The sequence below is a fragment of the Vitis riparia genome, unplaced genomic scaffold, assembly GCF_004353265.1.
Source record: "Vitis riparia cultivar Riparia Gloire de Montpellier isolate 1030 unplaced genomic scaffold, EGFV_Vit.rip_1.0 scaffold731_pilon_pilon, whole genome shotgun sequence".
NCBI lineage: Eukaryota > Viridiplantae > Streptophyta > Magnoliopsida > Vitales > Vitaceae > Vitis > Vitis riparia.
In genome coordinates this window covers 23,746-45,825 of record NW_023269756.1, presented here as the reverse complement: position 1 = coordinate 45,825, position 22,080 = coordinate 23,746, and the positions used below count along the sequence as shown (strand labels likewise).

At 26.1% G+C, this 22,080-nt stretch overlaps 1 protein-coding gene and 1 long non-coding RNA gene across 2 annotated transcripts in view; both read right to left on the bottom strand.

The window, feature by feature from the left end:
• Positions 1 to 9,471, bottom strand: part of LOC117910405 (bark storage protein B-like) — a 35,723-nt gene extending 26,252 nt beyond the window's left edge. Inside the window, exons 1-2 of the mRNA XM_034824475.1 lie at positions 9,426 to 9,471; positions 5,721 to 5,898 (exon numbers count right to left, since the gene is read on the bottom strand). Coding sequence (XP_034680366.1) covers positions 5,721 to 5,898; positions 9,426 to 9,471 — 224 coding nt within the window. The remainder of the gene's footprint in view (positions 1 to 5,720; positions 5,899 to 9,425) is intronic.
• Positions 9,472 to 16,495: 7,024 nt separating this feature from the next.
• On the bottom strand, positions 16,496 to 19,425 carry LOC117910404. The gene is made up of 2 exons (XR_004650662.1): positions 19,242 to 19,425; positions 16,496 to 17,031 (listed from the first exon to the last, which is right to left on the bottom strand). It is a non-coding gene; the product is annotated as an uncharacterized LOC117910404 (long non-coding RNA).
• Positions 19,426 to 22,080: the final 2,655 nt, after the last annotated feature.

The window sequence follows — 22,080 nt, the reverse complement described above, 5'->3', positions numbered from 1 at the left end:
AAATAACAAGTCATAAAACATGTCATAAGGACCTCACCTTTATAGAGTTGAAAAAATATTATCATAGAGAAAGAGTTAAAATTAATAGAAAAATATTAGTCATTAATGATGACTTAACTTAATAAGTTGTGTAAATGCAATGAGAGCATATATAACACAATAAAATAAATATGGAAAAGATAATTTAAAGCTATATATTTCTTAAACATCTCACACATTTGATTTTGTAAGTGTGGAGCAATTTATACATTAAATAACTAGGAAGTATTTCAATAATCAAACTAATTGTTGTGATAGATTAATAATTTTATTCAAAATAGTATTATGATCTAAATCAATGTGCAAAAATTAATTCATAAATCAAAATTTTAAGATAACATATCATGATTTAAAGCATCTTGTTGTCTCAAAACTGTAATTGAAATACTACAAATCCATCTAAACATATATGTAAAGATATAACATATTATATTGAGAACAATAGTTGAACCTATTGTAATTTCAAAATTGTTTTTGGAAAATGAAATTATTGCATTGATAAAAATACCATATATAGCAATAGGCAATAATATATATTATTTAATACAACTCAAATTTTTTCAATCATAAAAACATGTTATAAAGAAAACTGACATGCAAAATCAATTTATTAATTATATGACCAAGTCATATATTTCACATGTATCCAAAAAAAATCTCAATTTTATAAATCAAAAGATTATTGTGTATTAAACAACTAGAACAAAAAAAAAAAAAATCCAAACTATCACCTCTAATACAAAAATATCATACTTTCCATGCAATCCAAAATTTCACATCTATATGTAATTTTTTCTATTAATGATAGTATAACTTCTAATAATAGAAATTTGTAAAAACTATCAAACACTTACCTATTTGTATAACTTGATGTACAAAATAATATTCTTTTGATAATATGTAAATATTATCTATATGCTTGTTATCATAGCTTCAAGTTATAATATATTTCATTATAACTTTTGGTTATATAAATTTTATAAAGTTATACAAAATTGTTAGTTAACAATTTTGTTATTTATAGCTTCTAGCTATAAGAAAGTAAATATTAATAACTTTGGCATAACCTTTTATTAGCACAAAGAATATTAATTTTCTTATTTTCATAACTTTAGGTTATAAATAATAATATTTATATAACTTCTAGCTATATATATATATTCACATAGCTTCTGGCTATACAAGTTTTAACAATTATTAATTTACTAACTTTTTCTTCATAGTTTCCAGCTATGAATAATTAAAATTTAAGTAATGTTATAATAACATTAAACAATTGATAATTATGTTATGAAATAACTTCTGGTTGTATAAAAAAATTAAAAAAAAAAATATGTATCTTCTAGGTACATAGTTGTTCATTGACAATTTTGATTTGTATAATTTTTTATTATACAAGAGAATTAGAAATTGTATGCATAGTTTTTTTGCTATGAAACAATTGTTAATAAAAATAATTTTTTGTAATTCCTGTTGTGGAAAATAAGTGAATACAAAATAAAAATTAAAAGCCAATATTTTTAATAACTTTGAGTTATAATTATTTTGTCAAAACAAGAAAATATGCAAATTTGTACTTACCTTCAGGTTATGAACTATTTTTTTTATGTAAATTTATGCATAGCTTCAAGTTATGAACTATTTATGTATAACTTTCAATTACACGATATAATTAAAAGAAACTAAAGAAATTAAAAGTCAATATATTTCATAGCTTCAAGCTATGATTATTTTCTCAAAACAAGAAAATATTTAAATTGTACATGACTTCAGGTTGTGAACTGTATTTTATGTCAATTTGTGCATAACATCAAATTATGAACTATTTCATTGTATAGATTTGTGCATAGCTTCAAGTTATGAACTATTTATTTTATAGCTTCTGTCTATATAATATTATTTTGTATAACTTCCAATTATACTATATAATTAAAAACAAATAATTATGAGTTATATACATAGTTTTTTACCATGTATTTGTAATTTTGGATTTGTACATAGCTTTAGGTTATGAACTATTCATTATAAAACTTTTGGCCATATAATGTTGTTTTATATAACTTCAAGTTATATAATATAATTAAAAAGTAATTAAGGATCTTATGCATAACTTCCGACTATGTATTTGTAATTTTGTAATTTACCCCATAACATCTAGTTATGAAGATTATGCATATTTTTCATAACTTTTGGTTACAAAATTTTTTCTATATAACTTCTAGTTATTAAATAATTAAAATCTATAATTATATGAAATATGATTCATATAGCTTCTAGCTATGAGATAAAGTAAATAAAAACTATAATAATACAACACATACTATTCATATTTCATTCGAAGAGAATAAGGCTACATAATTATAAGAAATTTTGTAAATGAATTCTACTATTTTTCTTTTCTAACTCTAGTATTTTTCTCATTTTATATGCTTAAAACGTCGTGTTGTTAACATGTTGTAAAACAAAGAGAAGAAGAAAGCAAGAAAGAGATAATAGAGTGCACATGAAAACTCAATAAAATTTCATTAGGGATCCTTCCATTTGATAGGGAATTACAAAAGATATTTATAGATGATCATCCACAAGTTACCATAGTCGTACAAAATCTCATATTTTATAACAATTATATATAAAATTGATTTTTAAAAAATATTTGAAAACATAGAAAATGATTTGAAACTATTTTAAATTCATAAATAAGTTTTTGCTCTTGTAAACATAAATAAATATTATATTTAAATCTATTTTCAAAAATTATTTTTTGAGAATAATTTTCAACAACCTTCCCAAGCAAATCCTATTTCTTCCAAACTATGTCACGTTATATTGAATCCTCACCTCCATGGACTTGATTTGCATGCAAGAGACCTCTCTAGTCTTCCTAATCCTCAAATCCTCAGTTTTAATTCCTACTTTTTTCTTCCTAATTGTTTAAATTGCTTCTACTTTTCTAAAAATGTTGAAGGGGAAGAACAAATCTTTTAAGCCCCGAAAATGTTTAGAGTTCGTTTTATTTTTGGGTTCACAACAATCTTATTGATTTTTCACTTCTTAATTATTTTGTCCAGATATCATTTTTTTTTTCTGTGGAGGGATATAATGCATAATTATTTGTTTAAGGTTTGTGAATATAATGTACGAGGAAAGTTTACCGGAACAATAAATCTAAGAGAAGCCTAACCTTCCCCAACTATATATGTCCTTAAGTCAATTTGGCTATCATGTTCTAATCCAAATTTGGTAGGTTTTATACAAATTATACCAAGTTGTAAATCCAAATAGGTCTTGTTTGGTTGGACTTCTAAGAAATAAAAAAACATATTTTTAGCCTTAATAAGAGTTCCATGATTGAGCTAATTTTGTTTAAAAAGTTTATACCTCAAAAAAAAAAAAAAAAAAAGTTTAATATAGAAGCCAAGAAAATATTGGTTTTTATAGAAGTTCTATTTTGACTTATATATGTAAGGAGTTCTTTCATGTTAACTATAACTTTTATAATATCAACCGTCTCAATCTAAGTAGCTTTTAGCTTCTTTATCCCATTTAGTAGTTCTTTTGAGTTTTTGACTCCCAAGCCCATATGCCTTTCTTTATCTAATGCTATCAATAACTCGTCCATGATTGATTTTTTCAATTACCCTTTTATACATTTATGCCTTTTTTTAATATGCATTATTGATTAATGTACTAAAACTTCAAGCTTTTGGTATGATATGGCTTCCATATGAGTTGCTTTGGGGTTACTAGATTGTTTGAATATTGAACTTGAGCAAATGGATTATGTGATGACAACTTTTCTTCTTGGTAATTTAGAGGAAGAAATTTACAAGGAGCAATAGAGGGTTTGTAGTAAAAGGGAAAGTCTTTATGATAATGATATATAAAAGGGTTTCCACTGGACTCATGGGGTTCTAATGAAGAAAACCAAAAGGGTTGCTTGATAGGAAGCTACTGGATAGAAACTAAGCTTACCAAGAATCGCCATCACCGTCCTTGAATCTGAAGAACTGGAAATAATGAGATACATTAGAATTTAAATTGGATAAGAAGCATAAATTTCAGAAACAACAAGGTATTCGGAATAGAAGTGAGCTTTTCTGAAGTGGGAAGAATTATGCCTTCGAAGCTTTCAAGGAAGCAGATTGCAAGTCCATATTATCAAGTCTTCCTCATTCCTCAAGAATCAACCAAATTCTCAAAACTTGTCCTTTCAGAGTTACAATCACGAAATCAAATTCCTCATTCCTATCTCGAGGATGGTTACTATTGTCAGGAAGATATTATTTGCTTTGCTAAGATTCATGACAAATCAACAATTTGATTACTATAAAAGCAATCAGCATTCATGAATTCATACTACCACAAATTTTCACCATTAACATGATTTGTTGTTCATGTTAATTTCTCGATTCTTGAAACTTCCTAGTGTCTAAAAATTGATTACAAATGCTTCCTAGGCAACAATTGTGACAATCTTATGATGCTTCTTAATATCAATCCCTAATACATTCTACTTTCTTCATCAATTCCCGAGACCCTGTTTCCGGCTTCTGCATCCCATGCAGCACTATTCTGCTATGTCTGACCCAAAACAGCAAATGCTAACCATTTCAAATCCCATATAAGAAATACGCTATTAGCTTTCTCCCACCCAACTCGTAAAAATATGCCAACTATGGTTCTTAAGAACAGAATTGAAGAATGGTTCTACAGTAGTTCTAAGCTTACACGGTTGAAGGCCATATCTACACTCTGAAACAGCTTTAGAACTTCTGATTACATGTATGTTAAAAAAGCTGATCATCTACTGAGCCCATGATTAACCTACGACTAAGAAAAAATGTTTTTGCAACTCACTTGGTGCAATCTGTGTTCTTCCTGCATCAATGGTCATATGGTTCGGCAACTGGGGTGATTTTGCCCTCCCCTGTTGAAGTTGAGAAGCACTTTATTACAAAACACAAATAAGACTGTGTAGATATGACATGCAGATAAACACTATTAACAAAGCTAAAGGCAAAAGCAAAGGGACAGAATATTGGCACGGAGAAAAAATGACAACAATCAGAAATTGACAATGAGAAATTTCAAATGAAAATGAACTCAGCGAATCAAGTGGGAAAACCAAAATTTGCAGACTTTTAACTCATATTACACCATACACAGAAAAAACTAGGAGTGGAGAGGTGATGCTTCATATGAAAGGATAGAAAACAACAACTAAATTCTTAGCAATGCTAGAATTTACCTGTTTGAAGCTTTTGGTGCCCGACGAAGGAGCTTTTTGTAGAGACCCAAAGTTGCATGACTGGCGAAAGTAGCAGACACCAGTTACACCACTATGGGAGTGGATTAAGACGATAATAACCCAGGCCTTAATATCTTAATTATGCCATGTCAATCCCTCATTTAGAAGGGACCACCTACTGCAGTTTCATTTGCAAAAAGCGGGCCATCAGATGATCTGAATTTTCTTATGTAGAATATAAACCTGACCCTATAAGAAATATAATTACCAGAAGGTAAAGGAACCAGGATTAATCACCCTCAAGGAACAAGGATTCTATTACCTTTTTTTACATGGATAAATAAGTTTTCATTAGATGAGACCTGAACATACAATCTCTCCCGTATCCCCATGGAGATGGTGGCTCAGCTTCAGCTCCACCATCACGAGCAACCCCACCAGATCAACGGCCCACAGCCGCCATCCCTGCCTTCCGATCATCTTGCTCCCTGCTAATGGTGATCGGACGGCTGTGAAGGCTCCTGGGAAGAGGTAGACAGTGAACACTGGAGAGCGAGCTGGGAGGGCTGTGATTGGTGGGTGTGAGATTTGGTGTGCGACACGTGCATTCGCTACTCCACCATCACGTGACTTAATAATTCTCGGTACCACATGTATGTTGGAATAAATATAAATACTCTTAACATTTTTTTTATGAAATAAATTTTACTCGTGAGATAGGTTTACAAAAAACTGAGAAAATATTTTTGCCCAAAAAAAATGAATATATTTTCGCATTTGTATGGCATGTTGGGGAAGTGTTTTAAAAAACGATTTTAAAAAATAACTTTTGAAAATTATTCTTTGAAACTCGAAGAATATGTTTGACCGTGTTAAAAATAGAAAACTGTTTTAAAATTTTATAACATTATTTTATCATTGTTCTCTAAAAATAGTTTTTAAAAATAAAGTGAAATAAAGAAGAAAAAAAATTAAAACAAGTAGAAATTGTTTTCACCCGTTTTAAAAACAAAAAGAAAATGTAGAAATTTTTTTAAAACTCATAAAAGAACAAATAAAATTGAATATGATATTATTTTCTTTCTGTCTCCATGGTTTAACACTAATACCACAAATCTTAAAATATAATTTTTCTTTAAATTATACGTATTTTTATAAATCATTTTTAATTTTTCTAAAAATTTTCATTAATCAAATAAATTTCACATCAAATTGTATTTGATAAATAAAATTTATTAATTTTTAAAATTAATTTGAAATTCAAAAATCGATTTAATCAATCCTAAAAGGTCATAGAACTCAATATATATATATATATATATTTATTAAGTAAATAAACTCCAAATTAAATAATACCTAATGTTTTAGATTTATTAATAAGTTTAATAATTTAAAAAAATAAATAAATATCCAATGGTGAACTACCTAATACTAAAAATTTATGGACTTGTTGGTTTAAATTTATTATTTCATTTTTACATATAATCATTTTTTCTGATTTTTTTATTTATTTAGTAAACAAACTTCAAATTAAATAAGACTTAATGCATTAGATTCATTAAGGAGTCTGACGACTTTTTTTTTTTAAATAACTTAAAACTTAAATAATGATCCAATCAATATCATAAATTTATGGAGAAGAAAAATTAGTCTAAAATGACTATTATTTTTCTTTTACATAGAATCATTATTTTTTATTTTTTTTTTAACCAAACAAATAAGTTTCAAATTAAACAAAACTTAATATGTTAGATTTATTACAAGTTTAGTAATTTTTAAAAATAATTTGAAACACAAATAATACACTCATTAAAGTAGAAATTTATGAATAAAAATTGATTTATAATTTTTTTCATGCACATAATTATATTTTTATAAATTTTCTTCAAATCAAGTGATACTTTGTATTTAATTTATTAATGGATTTAATAATTTTTAAAAATAATTTGGAACTCAAAAAATAAATCTAATCACTGAAAAAAAAAATCAAAACTGATATATTATGAGTCATGACTTTACTATTTCTCTTGTATACACAAATATATATTTTGAATTTAGGTAAATAAATTATAAATTAAATAAGACATAATTAACAATTTAAAATTTTAAATGAATTTTAAAATTTTTAAGAATAATTTTGAATTAAAAAAAAACTAATCTAATTAATTACAAATTAATTAAAAAAAATCTAGAATATTATGTAAATGAAATGAAAACTTTGACTCATTTACATATTAAAAAAGTTAAACTTTACTCAATATTCATTTTAAATAAAATATCTTTAAAAATTATTATTTTAAATTATTATTATTAATTTTTAATCAAAAATGTTAATATGCTCATGTTTCTAATATATACTAAAATAATACATTTTTCATAAAAATATAATTTATAATATTATTATTCATATTTTACTAAAACTTATTTTTTAATTTATTTATAATTAAAAAACTATTTTCATCTTTAATAAGACCTAAATTAAATTTAATTTAAATTATATAAATTGAATTTGTAATGTTTTTATAAAACCAAAAAAAAAAAAAAATTTAAAACAACTTATCCAAACAAGTTTTTTATTTTTTATTTTTAAAAATTGTTTTTATAAACAATTTGTCAAATACTCTTATTTTTATAAAACACTAAAAAACTATTTTTTATTCTTTAACTTAAAAATAGTTTTAAAAAACAAATTTCAAAAAACATGGTCAAAGGGACCAAAATATTTGACACCGTTTTTCTATATTTTTAAATATAACTTTTATATGTAATATTATATTTTTAATTATTCATCATATTTATATAATTATCTTTTAAAATAACTGGAAATAATAAAAAAAAAATGCTCTCAAAACATATGTTATGTATATTTTTTATAACAGAAAACTTATTTTTAAATTTTCAAGTTTTCAAGCATATTTCTTATTTTTTATTCTAAAAAATATAAACTATTTTTTATAGCTGTTAACATACTAACCCTTAATATTTTAAAAGTAAAGTTTATTTTTTTATCTAGAAATTATTTTATCCTTTAAATATCTATTAATATTGATTATTATAAAAATTCTATTTTCATTTTTAATAAAAAAAAAATTATCCTTATGTTTCTAACATATACTAAAATAATATATATTTTTTTTTATAAAAATATAATTTATAATTTTATTATAATATTATTATTCATATTTTACTAAAACTTATTTTTTTAATTTATTTATAATTATAAAACTATTTTCATCTTTAATAAGACCTAAATTTAATTTAATTTATATTATATAAATTGAATTTGTAATGTTTTTATAAAACTAAAACAAAAAAAAAATTCAAAAACAATTTTTTGTTTTTATTTTTAAATATTATTTTTATAAACAACTTGTCAAACCCTCTTATTTTTATAAAACATTATAAAATTATTTTTTGTTCTTTAACTTAAAAATAATTTTTAAAAACAAGTTTAAAAAATTATGACCAAGGGTACTCAAACATTTGAAACCTCTTTTTTATAATTTTAAATATTTTTTAAATATAACCTTTATTTGTAATATTGTATTTTTTTTATTCATTCATCATATTTATATAATTATCTTTTAAACCAATTGAAAGTAATTTAAAAAAAAAATGCCCTCAAAACATATGTTATGTATAAGAAAACTTACTTTTTATTTTCAAACATATTTTCTCATTTTTTTTATTCTAAAAAACATAAACTATATTTTATAGTTGTTAACATACAAACCTTCAATATTTTAAAAATAAAGCTTACTCTTTTATTTAGGAATTATTTTATCCTTTAAATATCAATTAATATTGATTATTATCAAAATTCTATTTTCTTGTTTATTTCTTTCTCTTCATCATGGTTTCAAAATGTTGATGGGAGATTGGATGATAGATGTGTAAACCAGTTGACTTTTAATTTTCAGACAAGAAAAATAAAACCTAATTAAAAAGATTTAGAACATATACACTCTAAAGTTGAATTATGTGATTAAAGGTTAGATCAAAAGAGTTAAAAGTAAGAAAATTGGAGTATGGAGTTGATGCAGTGGATGATGAGAGGATTTAGCACTATCATCATATGAGAATATTGCTCAATACTCAGAAATCAACCTACAAACCCTCAGCATAATACAAAACACACCTTGAGTCTGTGGTAGGACTTCCTGTGTTGTGCTGCAATTGGGCATCTATGGCAAAATATCATCTTCCTGACCGATCTGCTAATGTTATAAAAAACGGCTGGAACAACCACTTGAAGAAGAGGCCTGTGACTACAAGTGACATTAAGTGACACCTTCTCTACCTTGAGTGACACCTTCTCATAGATGATGAGACTAGTGATCACTCCGTTCGGGGAGATGACCTTGAGGCATTGATGGTCGAGTTTGCTTCTTTGATTCCCTACATTGATCCAAATGCAATTAGTTCAATTCCCGAACACATGACCAGCTAAAGAAATCGCCAAATTAAGGATAAATGAGAGTCCTCGATCAGTACATATCTTTGAAATTAGCGATAATGAGAATCCCAATTACATGCCTTTGAAATTAGGAATAATGAGAGTGAGCACTGGTCTCATCATCCGTGGGAAGGTCCTGCTCATTCATAGAGAAGGTGTTGCTCAACGTAACTTGTATTCGCAAGCCTTGGTAGAGGTGTTGCTCAAGGTACCTTGTAATCATAAGCCTATTCTTCAAATGGTCGGTCCAGCGTTCTTGATAGCATTAGTGTTTAGCCCTGGAAGATGATTTTTTGCAATAAATGCTCACCTGCAACACGATACAACACAAGAACTCCTACCTCAAAACTCAAATTGATCACCACATGCAATATCATATCACATCACATCATAATGGAAAAATATGAGGATGATTATCATTATTTATTCATGATTGTTGGATTCCCAATCCACATATTTTTACAAAATGGGATAACACTTGAGAACAAAACGGAAAAACACTTGAGAACAAAATTTTAATTTCGGTTATGTTTGGTTTTTGAGAAATTTTGAGAGAAAATGAAAAGGAAAGAAAACAAAGAGAAAAAATAAAAGAAAATAAAAACTATAATTAAAAATAATAAATTATTTTTATTTACTACTTCAAATTTATTTTATTTATTTTAACTCATCAATATAAAAATTAAATAATTTTAAAATACATCCATTTCTAACTAATTTTAATTATATTTTATTTTCTTTGAAATATTTTATTGGACAACAATAAGAAAATTGAAAAAAAAAATTCTTTCCTTCGTAATTTACGAACCAAACATAACTTTCATCTTCCAAAGACAATCCAAATAATTCCGATATTTCATACAAATATCCCTCTTTAATTCATCTAAATTATGTCATCAACAACTAATTTCTAAATTTTACTCCAACACTATTCCCACTAAAATCAATCCAGATATTCACGTATTCACCAACAAATTAAAAGAATAATCATCCATATAAAACCTCAACCAACCATCACAATGATAAGTAGATCCAGTGTTTAACAACATCCACAAATTTTTCTCCCAAAAAAATTTGGGAATAAATCAACCTACCAAAATCCGAAAATCCAGCCATTGGATTCGGAATCCGACTCCGCAGTGATGCTCATCTCGACGAATTGAACTCCCTCTCAAAATTTGATACAGATCGGAGCAGGTTTGGAGGCTCAAAGTGCCGGCTTTCCGTCATGGAGAACGGGAACCCACGGCCCTCCACTGCATCTCCATTTCTCTTGCTCTCTGTTCCTGGCAGTAGCTTCCACGCCACTTTGGTGCCCACTGCCCCATATATATATAAAACAGAGGTCCTTATCATTTCCCTTAATTTAATTTTATTTTTATCTTTAATTTTAGTATTCACAAATCAAATTTAAGTATCCAAAAAACAAAATAATATAGCAATATAAACCTATAATTTTAAAACCTAATTAGATTTCATATTACACTAAAAATATATTTCCCATCATACTCACAATTTAATACTTTATTTTTCAAATATCTGTATTTTACTCTGCCACCTCTATTATTTAATTCTTCAACTTACAACCATTAATTATAACATTTCCATATAATATAAGTTAAATTGATTCTTTGTAATATTAAATTTATTTTCTTATTAACAATATATGATAACATTTCAACATAATATAAATTTCACCAAATTTTTTAAAATTCATAATACTATTTGATAATTATTCTATATTTCTATTTTTTTTAAAATAAAATAAAATAGAGAACAACTAAAAATTGTTTTCACTTATTTTTAAAAATAATATTTAAAAATAAATAGGAGGTTACGCATAATAAAGCCAAAAGAGAAATCATCAAAGTGCTTTTCTTGTGAGTTAAGGTGCCAACTGCCTCAGTCTAAATCAATAAAAAGTCTCAAACTATGAGTTTCCTATCATTGACTCACTCAACCTTGTACCTTAAGTTGTGTTTTCCGGTTTTCTCTACTTGTTTTCCACTTTTTTTATTTCTCTTATAATTGCTAATTTGATTTTTCACTTTTTTTGTTTTTTTTGTTTTTTTTTTTTTCATGTTTTGATATCCAAAGTATTATTCCTTAACTACACATATTCAATCATATAAATATTGTTTGCTTTGGGTTGATCTTTGACCTTGGTATGGAGGTTTATTTGGTATTTGTTTGACCTCATAATCATATAGGATATAATAAGAATGTTGTATTTGTATGAAAGTGTTTATGATATCTTACATTCGGATATAAAAGAAAGTTTCTAATGTTATATAAATATGGATTTTTTTTTTTTAATATTGTAGATATATTTTAAAGTCGTGAGACCTCTTTAGGCCCAAATGGTATTAGAACATTTGTAACAAACTATATAGATATTATCCGCTTTTCTAAATATTTTTAACTCTATTTAATCAATTTTTGAGGAATCAAAAACTTTTTTTTTCCTTTTAAGTTCAATAAAATTTTAATTCATAATGGGTAATTTTGTTTAAAATCTTATAGCTTAAAAGTAACTTAACATGAAATCACGTAATATTGCTTTTTGAAAATACTACGTTCTGCTTTATGTAAAAAGCTTTTTTTTTTTATATTTAATAAAAATTTTACTATACTAATTGTGTCCCCTTTAAAAATTGTAACTTTGAAGCTCAAAACAAGAAATTATTCAAATTGAGACCTAACTTGATTTGAAACAACTTTTGAGTTTTGTAATTAATAGTAGAGATAGAGATGATCTTTGTTGTTGTGCAATTGATTTTATATTTTTATAATTAAAAATTAAAATTTAAAAATATTTTTATTAAAAAATAATAATTTTAAACATTTTGCTTCTATAAAATCTATTTTAAATTTATTTTAACATAGATAAATTACAATTAAAAATACGAGTCTAAACATTGAAAATTATATTAAAAAGTGAGATATTCGGTGTTTTTTTTTTCTCCAGTTAATTCTAAATAGAACTTAAAACTAAATAATGTTTAATAGTATTAAGTATTAGATTGTTTATTTTTGTAATATTTTATTATTTTTAAGTATTAAAAAGTAAAAAAAAACTTAATATTTTATTTTTTTCATTTAAAAAAAGTTAAATATTTTGATTTTTTTTATTTGATAAAAAAATTATAATAAAATAAAAATCTAAAATTTGAAAGCAAATTACTTCAAATAAAATTGAACATTATATTATTTTCTTTTTGTCTCCATGGTTTAACACCTATACCACAAATCTTAAAATATAATTTTTCTTTAAATTATACTTATTTTTCTAAATCATTTTTAATTTTTCTAAAATTTTTCATTAAGCAAATAAATTTCACATCAAATTGTATTTGATAAATAAAATTTATTAATTTTTAAAAATAATTTGAAATTGAAAAATAGATTTAATCAATCCTAAAATATCATAGAACTCAATAACATTAGTAAGTATATATATATATATATATATATAAATTTTTTTATCAAGTAAATAAACTCCAAATTACATAATACCTAATGTTTTATATTTATTAACAAGTTTAGTAATTTAAAAAAAAAAATATCCAATGGTGAACTATCTAATATTAAAAATTTATGGACACAAATTGGTTTAAATTTATTATTTCATTTTTACATAGAATCATTTTTTCTGATTTTTTTATTTATTAAGTAAACAAACTTGAAATTAAATAAGACGTGTTAGATTAATTAACAAGTGTGATAATTTTTTTAAGAAAAAATAACTTAAAACTTAAATAATGATCCAACCAATATCAAAAATCTATGGAGAAAAATTGGTCTAAAATGACTATTATTTTTCGTTTACATAGAATCATTATTTTTTTATTTTTTTTAACCAAACAAATAAGTTTTAAATTAAATAAAACTTAATATGTTAGATTTATTACAAGTTTAGTAATTTTTAAAAATAATTTGAAACACAAATAATACACTCATTAAAGTAGAAATTTATAAATAAAAATTGATTTATAATGATTTTATTATTTTTTTCATCCACATAATTATATTTTTATAAATTTTCTTCAAATCAAGTGATACTTTGTATTTAATTTATTAATGGATTTAACAATTTTAAAAAATAATTTGGAACTCAAAAAATAAATCTAATCATTGAAAAAAAATCAAAATGAATATATTATGAGTCATGACTTTACTATTTCTTAGGTATACATAAATATATATTTTGAATTTAGGTAAATAAATTATAAATTAAATAAGATATAATTAAAATTTAAAATTTTTAATGAATTTAAAATTTTTTAAGAATAATTTTGAATTAAAAAAAAAGCTCTAATTAATTACAGATTAATTAAAAAAATCAAGAATATTATGTAAATGAAATGAAAATTTGACTCATTTACATGTTAAAAAAGTTAAACTTTATTCAATATTCATTTTAAATAAAATATTTTTTAAAAATTATTATTTTAAATTATTATTATTAATTTTTAATCAAAAAAATTTACAAAAATGTTAATATTCTTATGTTTCTAACATATACTAAAATAGTACATTTTTTATTAAAAATATAATTTATGATTTTATTATTATATTATTATTCATCTTTTACTAAAACTTATTTTTTAATTTATTTATAATTACAAAAATTATTTTCATCTTTAATAAGACCTAAATTAAATTAAATTTATATTATATAAATAGAATTTGTAATGTTTTTATAAAACCAAAAAAAAAAAAAAAAAATTTAAAAACAACTCATCCAAACAAATTTTTAATTTTTAAAAATTGTTTTTATAAACAATTTGTCAAATACTCTTATTTCTATAAAACACTAGAAAACTATTTTTTATTCTTTAACTTAAAAATAGTTTTTAAAAACAAATTTCTAAAAACATGGTCAAAGGGGACCAAAATATTTGGAACCGCTTTTCTATATTTTTAAATACAACTCTTATATGTAATATTATATTTTTAATTATTCATCACATTTATATAATTATCTTTTAAAATAACTGGAAATAATTAAAAAAAAAATGCTCTCAAAACATAAGTTATGTATATTTTTTATAACAGAAAACTTATTTTTAAATTTTCAAGCATATTTCTTATTTTTTATTCTAAAATACATAAACTATTTTTTTTATAGCTGTTAACATACAAACCCTAATATTTTAAAAGTAAAGCTTATTTTTTTATTTAGAAATTATTTTATCCTTTAAATATCTATTAATATTGATTATTATCAAAATTCTATTTTCATTTTTAATCAAAAAATTTTATCCTTATGTTTCTAACATATACTAAAATAATATATTTTTTTTATAAAAATATAATTTATGATTTTATTATAATATTATTATTCATATTTTACTAAAACTTATTTTTTAATTTATTTATAATTACAAAACTATTTTCATCTTTAATAAGACCTAGATTAAATTAAATTTATATTATATAAATTAAATTTATAATGTTTTTATAAAACTAAAAAAAAAATATTTTCAAAAACAACTTATCCAAATAAGTTCTTGTTTTTATATTTAAATATTATTTTTATAAACAATTTGTCAAACACTCTTATTTTTATAAAACATTGTAAAATTGTTTTCTGTTCTTTAACTTAAAAATAATTTTTAAAAGCAAGTTTAAAAAATTATGACCCAATGGGACTCAAACATTTGAAACCTCTTTTCTATATTTTTAAATATAACCTTTATTTGTAAGATTGTATTTTTTAATCATTCATCATATTTATATAATTAACTTTTAAACTAATTGAAAATAATTAAAAAAAAATGCCCTCAAAACATATGTTATGTATATTTTTGAAAACAGAAAACTTATTTTTTAATTTTCAAACATATTTTCTCATTTTTTTTATTCTAAAAAACATAAACTATTTTTTATAGCTGTTAACATACAAACCCTCAATATTTTAAAAATAAAGCTTACTCTTTTATTTAGGAATTATTTTATCCTTTAAATATCTATTAATATTGATTATTATCAAAATTCTATTTTCTTGCTTATTTCTCTCACTGTGGAATAATATTATTGTGTCTTAGTGCCAGCTTTGTGTAAGGCAACTGAAATAGCCTGCCCTAGGGCCTAGATTTCATCATTTCAAAATCTTGGTGTGGGAGATTGGATTGTAGATGAGTAAACCAGTTGACTTTATCTTAATTAGTTATGTTGTATTAGTTCTTTTAATTTTTAGACAAGAAAAATAAAACCTAATTAATTAAAAAGATTTAGAACATGTATACTCCAAGGTTGAATTATGTGATTAAAGGTCATTTCAAAAGAGTTTGAAGTAAGAAAATTGGAGAATGGAGTTGATGCAGTAGATGATGAGAGGAATTAGCACTATCATCATATGAGAATACTGCTCAATACTCATAAATCAACCTACAAACCCTGATCAACATAATACAAAACACACCTTGAGTCTATGGTAGGACTTCTTGTGTTGTGTTGCAGCTGGGCATCTATGGCAAAATATCATCTTCCTTGCCGATTTGCTAATGCTATCAAGAACCGTTGGAACAACCACTTGAAGAAGAGGCCTGCGACTACAAGCGACCTTAAGTGACACCTTCTCTACTTTGAGCACATCTTCTCCCTGGATGATGAGACTAGCGATCACTCTGTCCAAGGAGATTACCTTGAGGCATTGATGACCGAGCTAGCTTTTTTGATTCCCTATGTTCATCCAAATGCAATTAGTTTAATTCCTTAACACATGACCAGCTAAAGAAATAGCCAAATTAAGGATAAATGACAGTACTAAGTACATATATCTTCCAAATTAGGGATAATGAGAATCCTAAGTACATGCCTTACAAAGTCCCAAGTACATGTCTTTGAAATTAGGGATAATGAGAGTGATCACTAGTCTCATCATCCGTGGGAAAGTCCCGCTCATGGTAGAGAAGGTGTTGCTCAAGGTACCTTGTAATTGCAAGCCTATTTTTCAAATGGTCGTTCCAGCGGTTCTTGATAGCATTAGTGTTTAGCCTTGGAAGATGATTTTTTGCAATAAATGCTCACCTGCAACACAACACAACAATTCCTACCTCAAAAGTCAAATTGATCACCACACTATCATATCATATCTTTGAAATTAGGGATAATGAGAGTGATCACTGGTCTCATCATCCGTGGGAAGGTCCCGCTCATGGTAGAGAATTGTTGCTCAAGGTAACTTGTAATTGCAAGCCTCTTCTTCAAATAATTGTTCCAACGGTTCTTGATAGCATTAGTGTTTAGCCCAGGAAGATGATTTTCTGCTATACATGCTCACCTGCAACACAACACAGGAACTACCTCAAAACTCAAATTGATCACCACACTATCATATCATATCATATCACATCACATCATAATGGAAAAATATGAGGATGATTCTCATTATTTATTCATGATTGTTGGATTCCTAATCCACATATTTTACTGATTAACAAAATAAAATAAAATAAAATAGTGCAGCAGAAGATTTGTTTCAAAACAAAATGAAAAAACACTTAACAACAAATACAAATATCACAATATAATCTGAAAATTAAGGAATAATTCTAAAAAATTATATTACAATAATGTTTATAATGCAAAAATAAAGGAGATAATTGAAATAGGAAAATAATAATGAACATAAAATAGAAATTAATAATGGACTTAAAAAATAGAAACTAATGATAAACTTAAATAGAAACTAATAATGATCGTGTGCTACATAAAAAATGAAATGACATTTGTTGGATGCGGATGATGGTGTCATCTTCCTCTTGGGAGAAGTTCACTTTGTTGACACCAAGCTTCGGATGGTTATTCCACCTCTCCCAACAATCCTTACCAATCCTGTTCAGCTCTGCCAGCATTGGGGTATCTGGCCAAGAATATTGATCTTGGTATTTGATCTTAAATTCTATCATGGCCCAAATTCCCAGTGACTTAGAATCTGACCCGTGACCCCAGGCCAAAGGTTTGTCCCTAAGAGTTACTCCTATCCAAGGAGACAATCAATCCTAATAACCTGATTTTTTTTTTTTTTTTAATAAATTGACATCTAATCCCAAATAAATTTATGAAACTAAGATTTACAATATAATTTTTTTCTTTTTTTCAAACCAATCATCACCTGCTCACAAGTATAATAAGTCTACTAATCACCTTACCACCCAAGATAATTGCCCAAATATTCACAATACTCTCTAAGTCAAAAATATTACCAAAGATGTTTTATGAATTAACAAAATATAATTTAAGTTTTAAAAATCAATATAACTCAAAGTAATACATGTCAAAGAGGTAATATAAATTTAAAACAATTACTACTATGGCTCCTTTACTTTTGGGGACTTTCTAGAATACTCCTTAATCTTCTTGTAGTTCATAATAAACTATATCTGCATCTAAAAATTTTTAGAAAATAAAGGGGTGAGCATTCCCACCTTGCTCAATAGAATGTCTCCCATCCAATAGGTTAAATATTTTAGGTGAATATAACACCATCACATGCCTGAATATACTATTATATTTACATTATATGCATGAAATGAAACCCTCTAAAATTAAACCAATCAAAATTATCATTTTTCTTATTCAATCATGTTTATAGCATATCAAACATTTCTAAGTTTATAAATAAATAAATCATTTTAGTCTCTAATAATATGCTCAACATACAATTGATGTCCTTCAATTAATTAATACAAATCCTACTCCCAAATGCAAACATGATACAAATACCCACACACAATTAAGCGAGTTTTCACCAAAGGATACACATCTGTACCTAAATATACTCTCTATTCGAAGTCTTCCCAAGTAAACTTTTGTATCTTTCACACCAAGGATCTCACTCCCTTCTTAATTTGCTCTCTCTGAGTCCTTTCATTTCTCATTTTTCTTTTCATTTTTGCTGTCTTCGCCTCTTATCATTCTCCTTTCCAATTCACACAACCATTACTTTATCTTTCCTACTACACAATCAAATGTAATATATAACCATTGTCCGATCCTCAGCTCAGATAATTATACTTAATAATATAAAATAAACATGGTAAATATGTAACAACATCCAACATTTTTTTTTCAATTTAAACATGCAATAAAATCAAATTTTCTACAATATAAATTATCACTATTTCATTTTTCTAAAGATAATTTTCTTTGTTTCAAGTTTCAACACTAATCTATATCAAAATAGTCACCCAAAATTTTCATTTCTTCTTCCAAAGACAATCTAAATAATTCCAATATTTCATACAAATATCCCTCTTTAATTCATGTAAATTATGTCATCAACAACTAATTTCTAAATTTTACTCTACCATTATTCCCACTAAAATCCATCCAAATATTCATATATTCAACAACAAATTAAAAGAATAATCGTACATATAAAACCTCAACCATCCATCACAATGATAAGTAGATCTAGTGTTTAACAACATCCACAAATTCTTCTCCGAGAAAATATTAAATAAAAATATCGGGAATAAATCACCCTACCAAAATCCGAAAATCCAACCATTGGATTCGGAATCCGACTCCGTAGTGATGCTCATCTCCACGAATTGAACTCCCTCTCAAAATTTGATACAGATCGGAGCGTGTTTGGAGGCTCAAAATGCAGGCTTTCCGTCATGGAGAACGGGAACCCACGACCCACCACCGCCTCTACGCTTCCTGGCAGTGGCTTCCACGCCACTTTGGTGCCCACTCCCCCAGATATATATATATATATATATTTAACAATATATTATATCATTTCAACATAATATACATTTTACCAGATTTTTGTCCCTAAAGACAGCAAAGTTTTTTAAAACAGTTTTTAAAAATTATAATACTATTTGATTATTGTTTTATGTTTCTAATTTTTTAAAATAAAATAAAATATAAAACAATTTTTAGAAAATAAGTAAAAGTTGTTTTCATTTATTTTAAAAAATAGAAAAACATTTCTTCTATTATTTCTTTTTTACATAGAATTATTATTTTTCCATTTTTTTTTGTTAGGTAAATTAACTTCAAATTAATCAAGACTTAATACTTTGAATTTGTTAACAAGTCTATTAATTTTTAAAAATAATTTAAAACCAAAATAATAAATTTATTAATACTAAAAATTTATGAATATAATAAAATATCATTTTTTTTCTAATATATAATAAAATAGTATATTTTTTATTAAAAATAAAATGTATATTTATAATTAAAAAATTATTTTCATTTTCAATAAGGCTTCAATTAAATTTAATTAAGTAATATTATATAAACTGAATTTAAAATGTTTTTACAAAATCAAAACAAATTTAAAAAGGAAAACAATTTATCCAAACAAATCTTTTTGTTTTTTATTTTTAAAATCCTTTTTTATAGAAGCAACTTGCCAAATATCCTTATTTTTATAAAATATTAAAAACCTTTTTTTGGTTCTTCAAAAACAATTTCTTAGAAAAAACATAAGAAATTATGATCAAACAAGAATGATAAAACAAAGGCTATGAATTAATTAAGGAAAATACCCAAAAGGGGGGGTGAATTGGGTTTTTCAAAATCTTTTTCCACACAATAATATATGCACAAAATAAATAAATGAAAGAGATAAAGTTAGAGAATTCAAACTCGGGTTTATAGTGGTTCGATTCTTCCTTGCCTACGTCCACTCTCCTCAATCTCCTAACCGAGTGAGGGTTCCACTAACTTGAAGCTTCAATCAAGTTTTCAATCGTCTTACACTTGGATTCCGGCTCCAATGGGCTCTTACACAATCTCTTCAAGATTTGAACCACTTGAAGGCTTTCACACTTATTTTACACAATGATGAAACTCTCAACCTAGCTTAAGGATGGCTCAAATACAAGAGAAGGCTAGGATGAATTGCAAGAGTGCACTAAGAATATGCAAGTGATGGTTTGATGCACTTAGAAAGAAATGGAGAGCTTTTTTATCAAGAACAGGTAGGTAGGCTTTGAATGCAATAGTTCTCTTTTTTATAAATGAAGAGAAACTCTCAATTTATAGGTTTCTAAACTCGGGAGACAAAAACAGCAGAAAAGTAGCATCGACCGGACGAGCAAAGGGTCGACCGGATCACTAGCCGTTGGTGCATTTAATGCATGGCAGGTTACCGTTGCCTCGATCGGACCTCGACCGGACAAGAGTGAGGCTCGACTGGGAAGAGAAAGCTATTGGGAGAGAGAGAAAATTTTGTGTCTCCCTCGACCGGACCTCGACCGGACAAGGGGAACCGGTCGATCGGTTCCCCAACCGGTTGAGCCTTTTGGCCCCGAAAACCTATCCTTTTTTATTTCTTTCTTTTCCAATACTTAGGCAAAGTCTTTAGGTGAGTTAGTATGCCAATTTTGAATCAATTTGCCTAAGGTATATTTGATAAAACTCGGGTTTTAAAGAAAAACAAGTTTTAGAGAATAAACCGAATTTTCTAAGATGCATGAAAAGGTATGAACATCCTAAGTGCACTCATGCTATCATCTTACATTCATTTCCTATGATTACAAGTCTTCCAAATGATCTCGATCCCGTATTCGTTTGGTCCTTGATGAATTTTTGAGATTAAGCTTGAGATTCTTAACAGTTTAAAACAATTAGTCACTTAACCATGGTTTGTTATCATCAAAACCTGATTAGGAGAACCCTTGGGCTAACAATCTCCCCATTTTTTATGATGACAAACCTTGGTTATCTAGGAGACAAAGAAATCTCCCCCTCAAACCAATCATGGAATAATCAACACAAAATTTAGGAAATTTAAAGCGAGAAGACAATGTGAATCAATAAGAGTGTCATATCATATATAAGCATGAGCAACAGCACATGAAAGCATAAGTATGATATGCATGGAAATGAAAAAGTCTCCTAATGTCCCTATCCTAACATATCTCCCCCTTTGGCAACATAAAAAAGAAACGAAGGGGGATCCCAAACAAAATCAAGGCTGAGGAGGTGGTGGTGGAAACACTGAACGGAGGTAAGCCATCATCTCCTCGTGCTGACTCTCCTGGCGGCTCTCAAGATGCTCAATCCTCTGTATGAGATGCTCAAACTGAGAGGTGAAGCCGGTGATACTGATTAATGCGATCTTCCATGGAATAAAAGCGAGTATCATGAACCACTGCTAACTCCTCTATACGAGACCCGAGAGAGCTGATCTGTGCCGACAAATCCATCCAAGGTGGATGATCAGGAGCATGAGGAGCCTGAGATGGTAGCTCGGTAAACGATGGCTGAGATGAATGGCCTGCGGTGAAGGATGGCTCAATCATCATAGGCTCAGAGAAGGTAGCCTCAACATGAATGCCCTCTGACTGATGTGGAGGCGGAA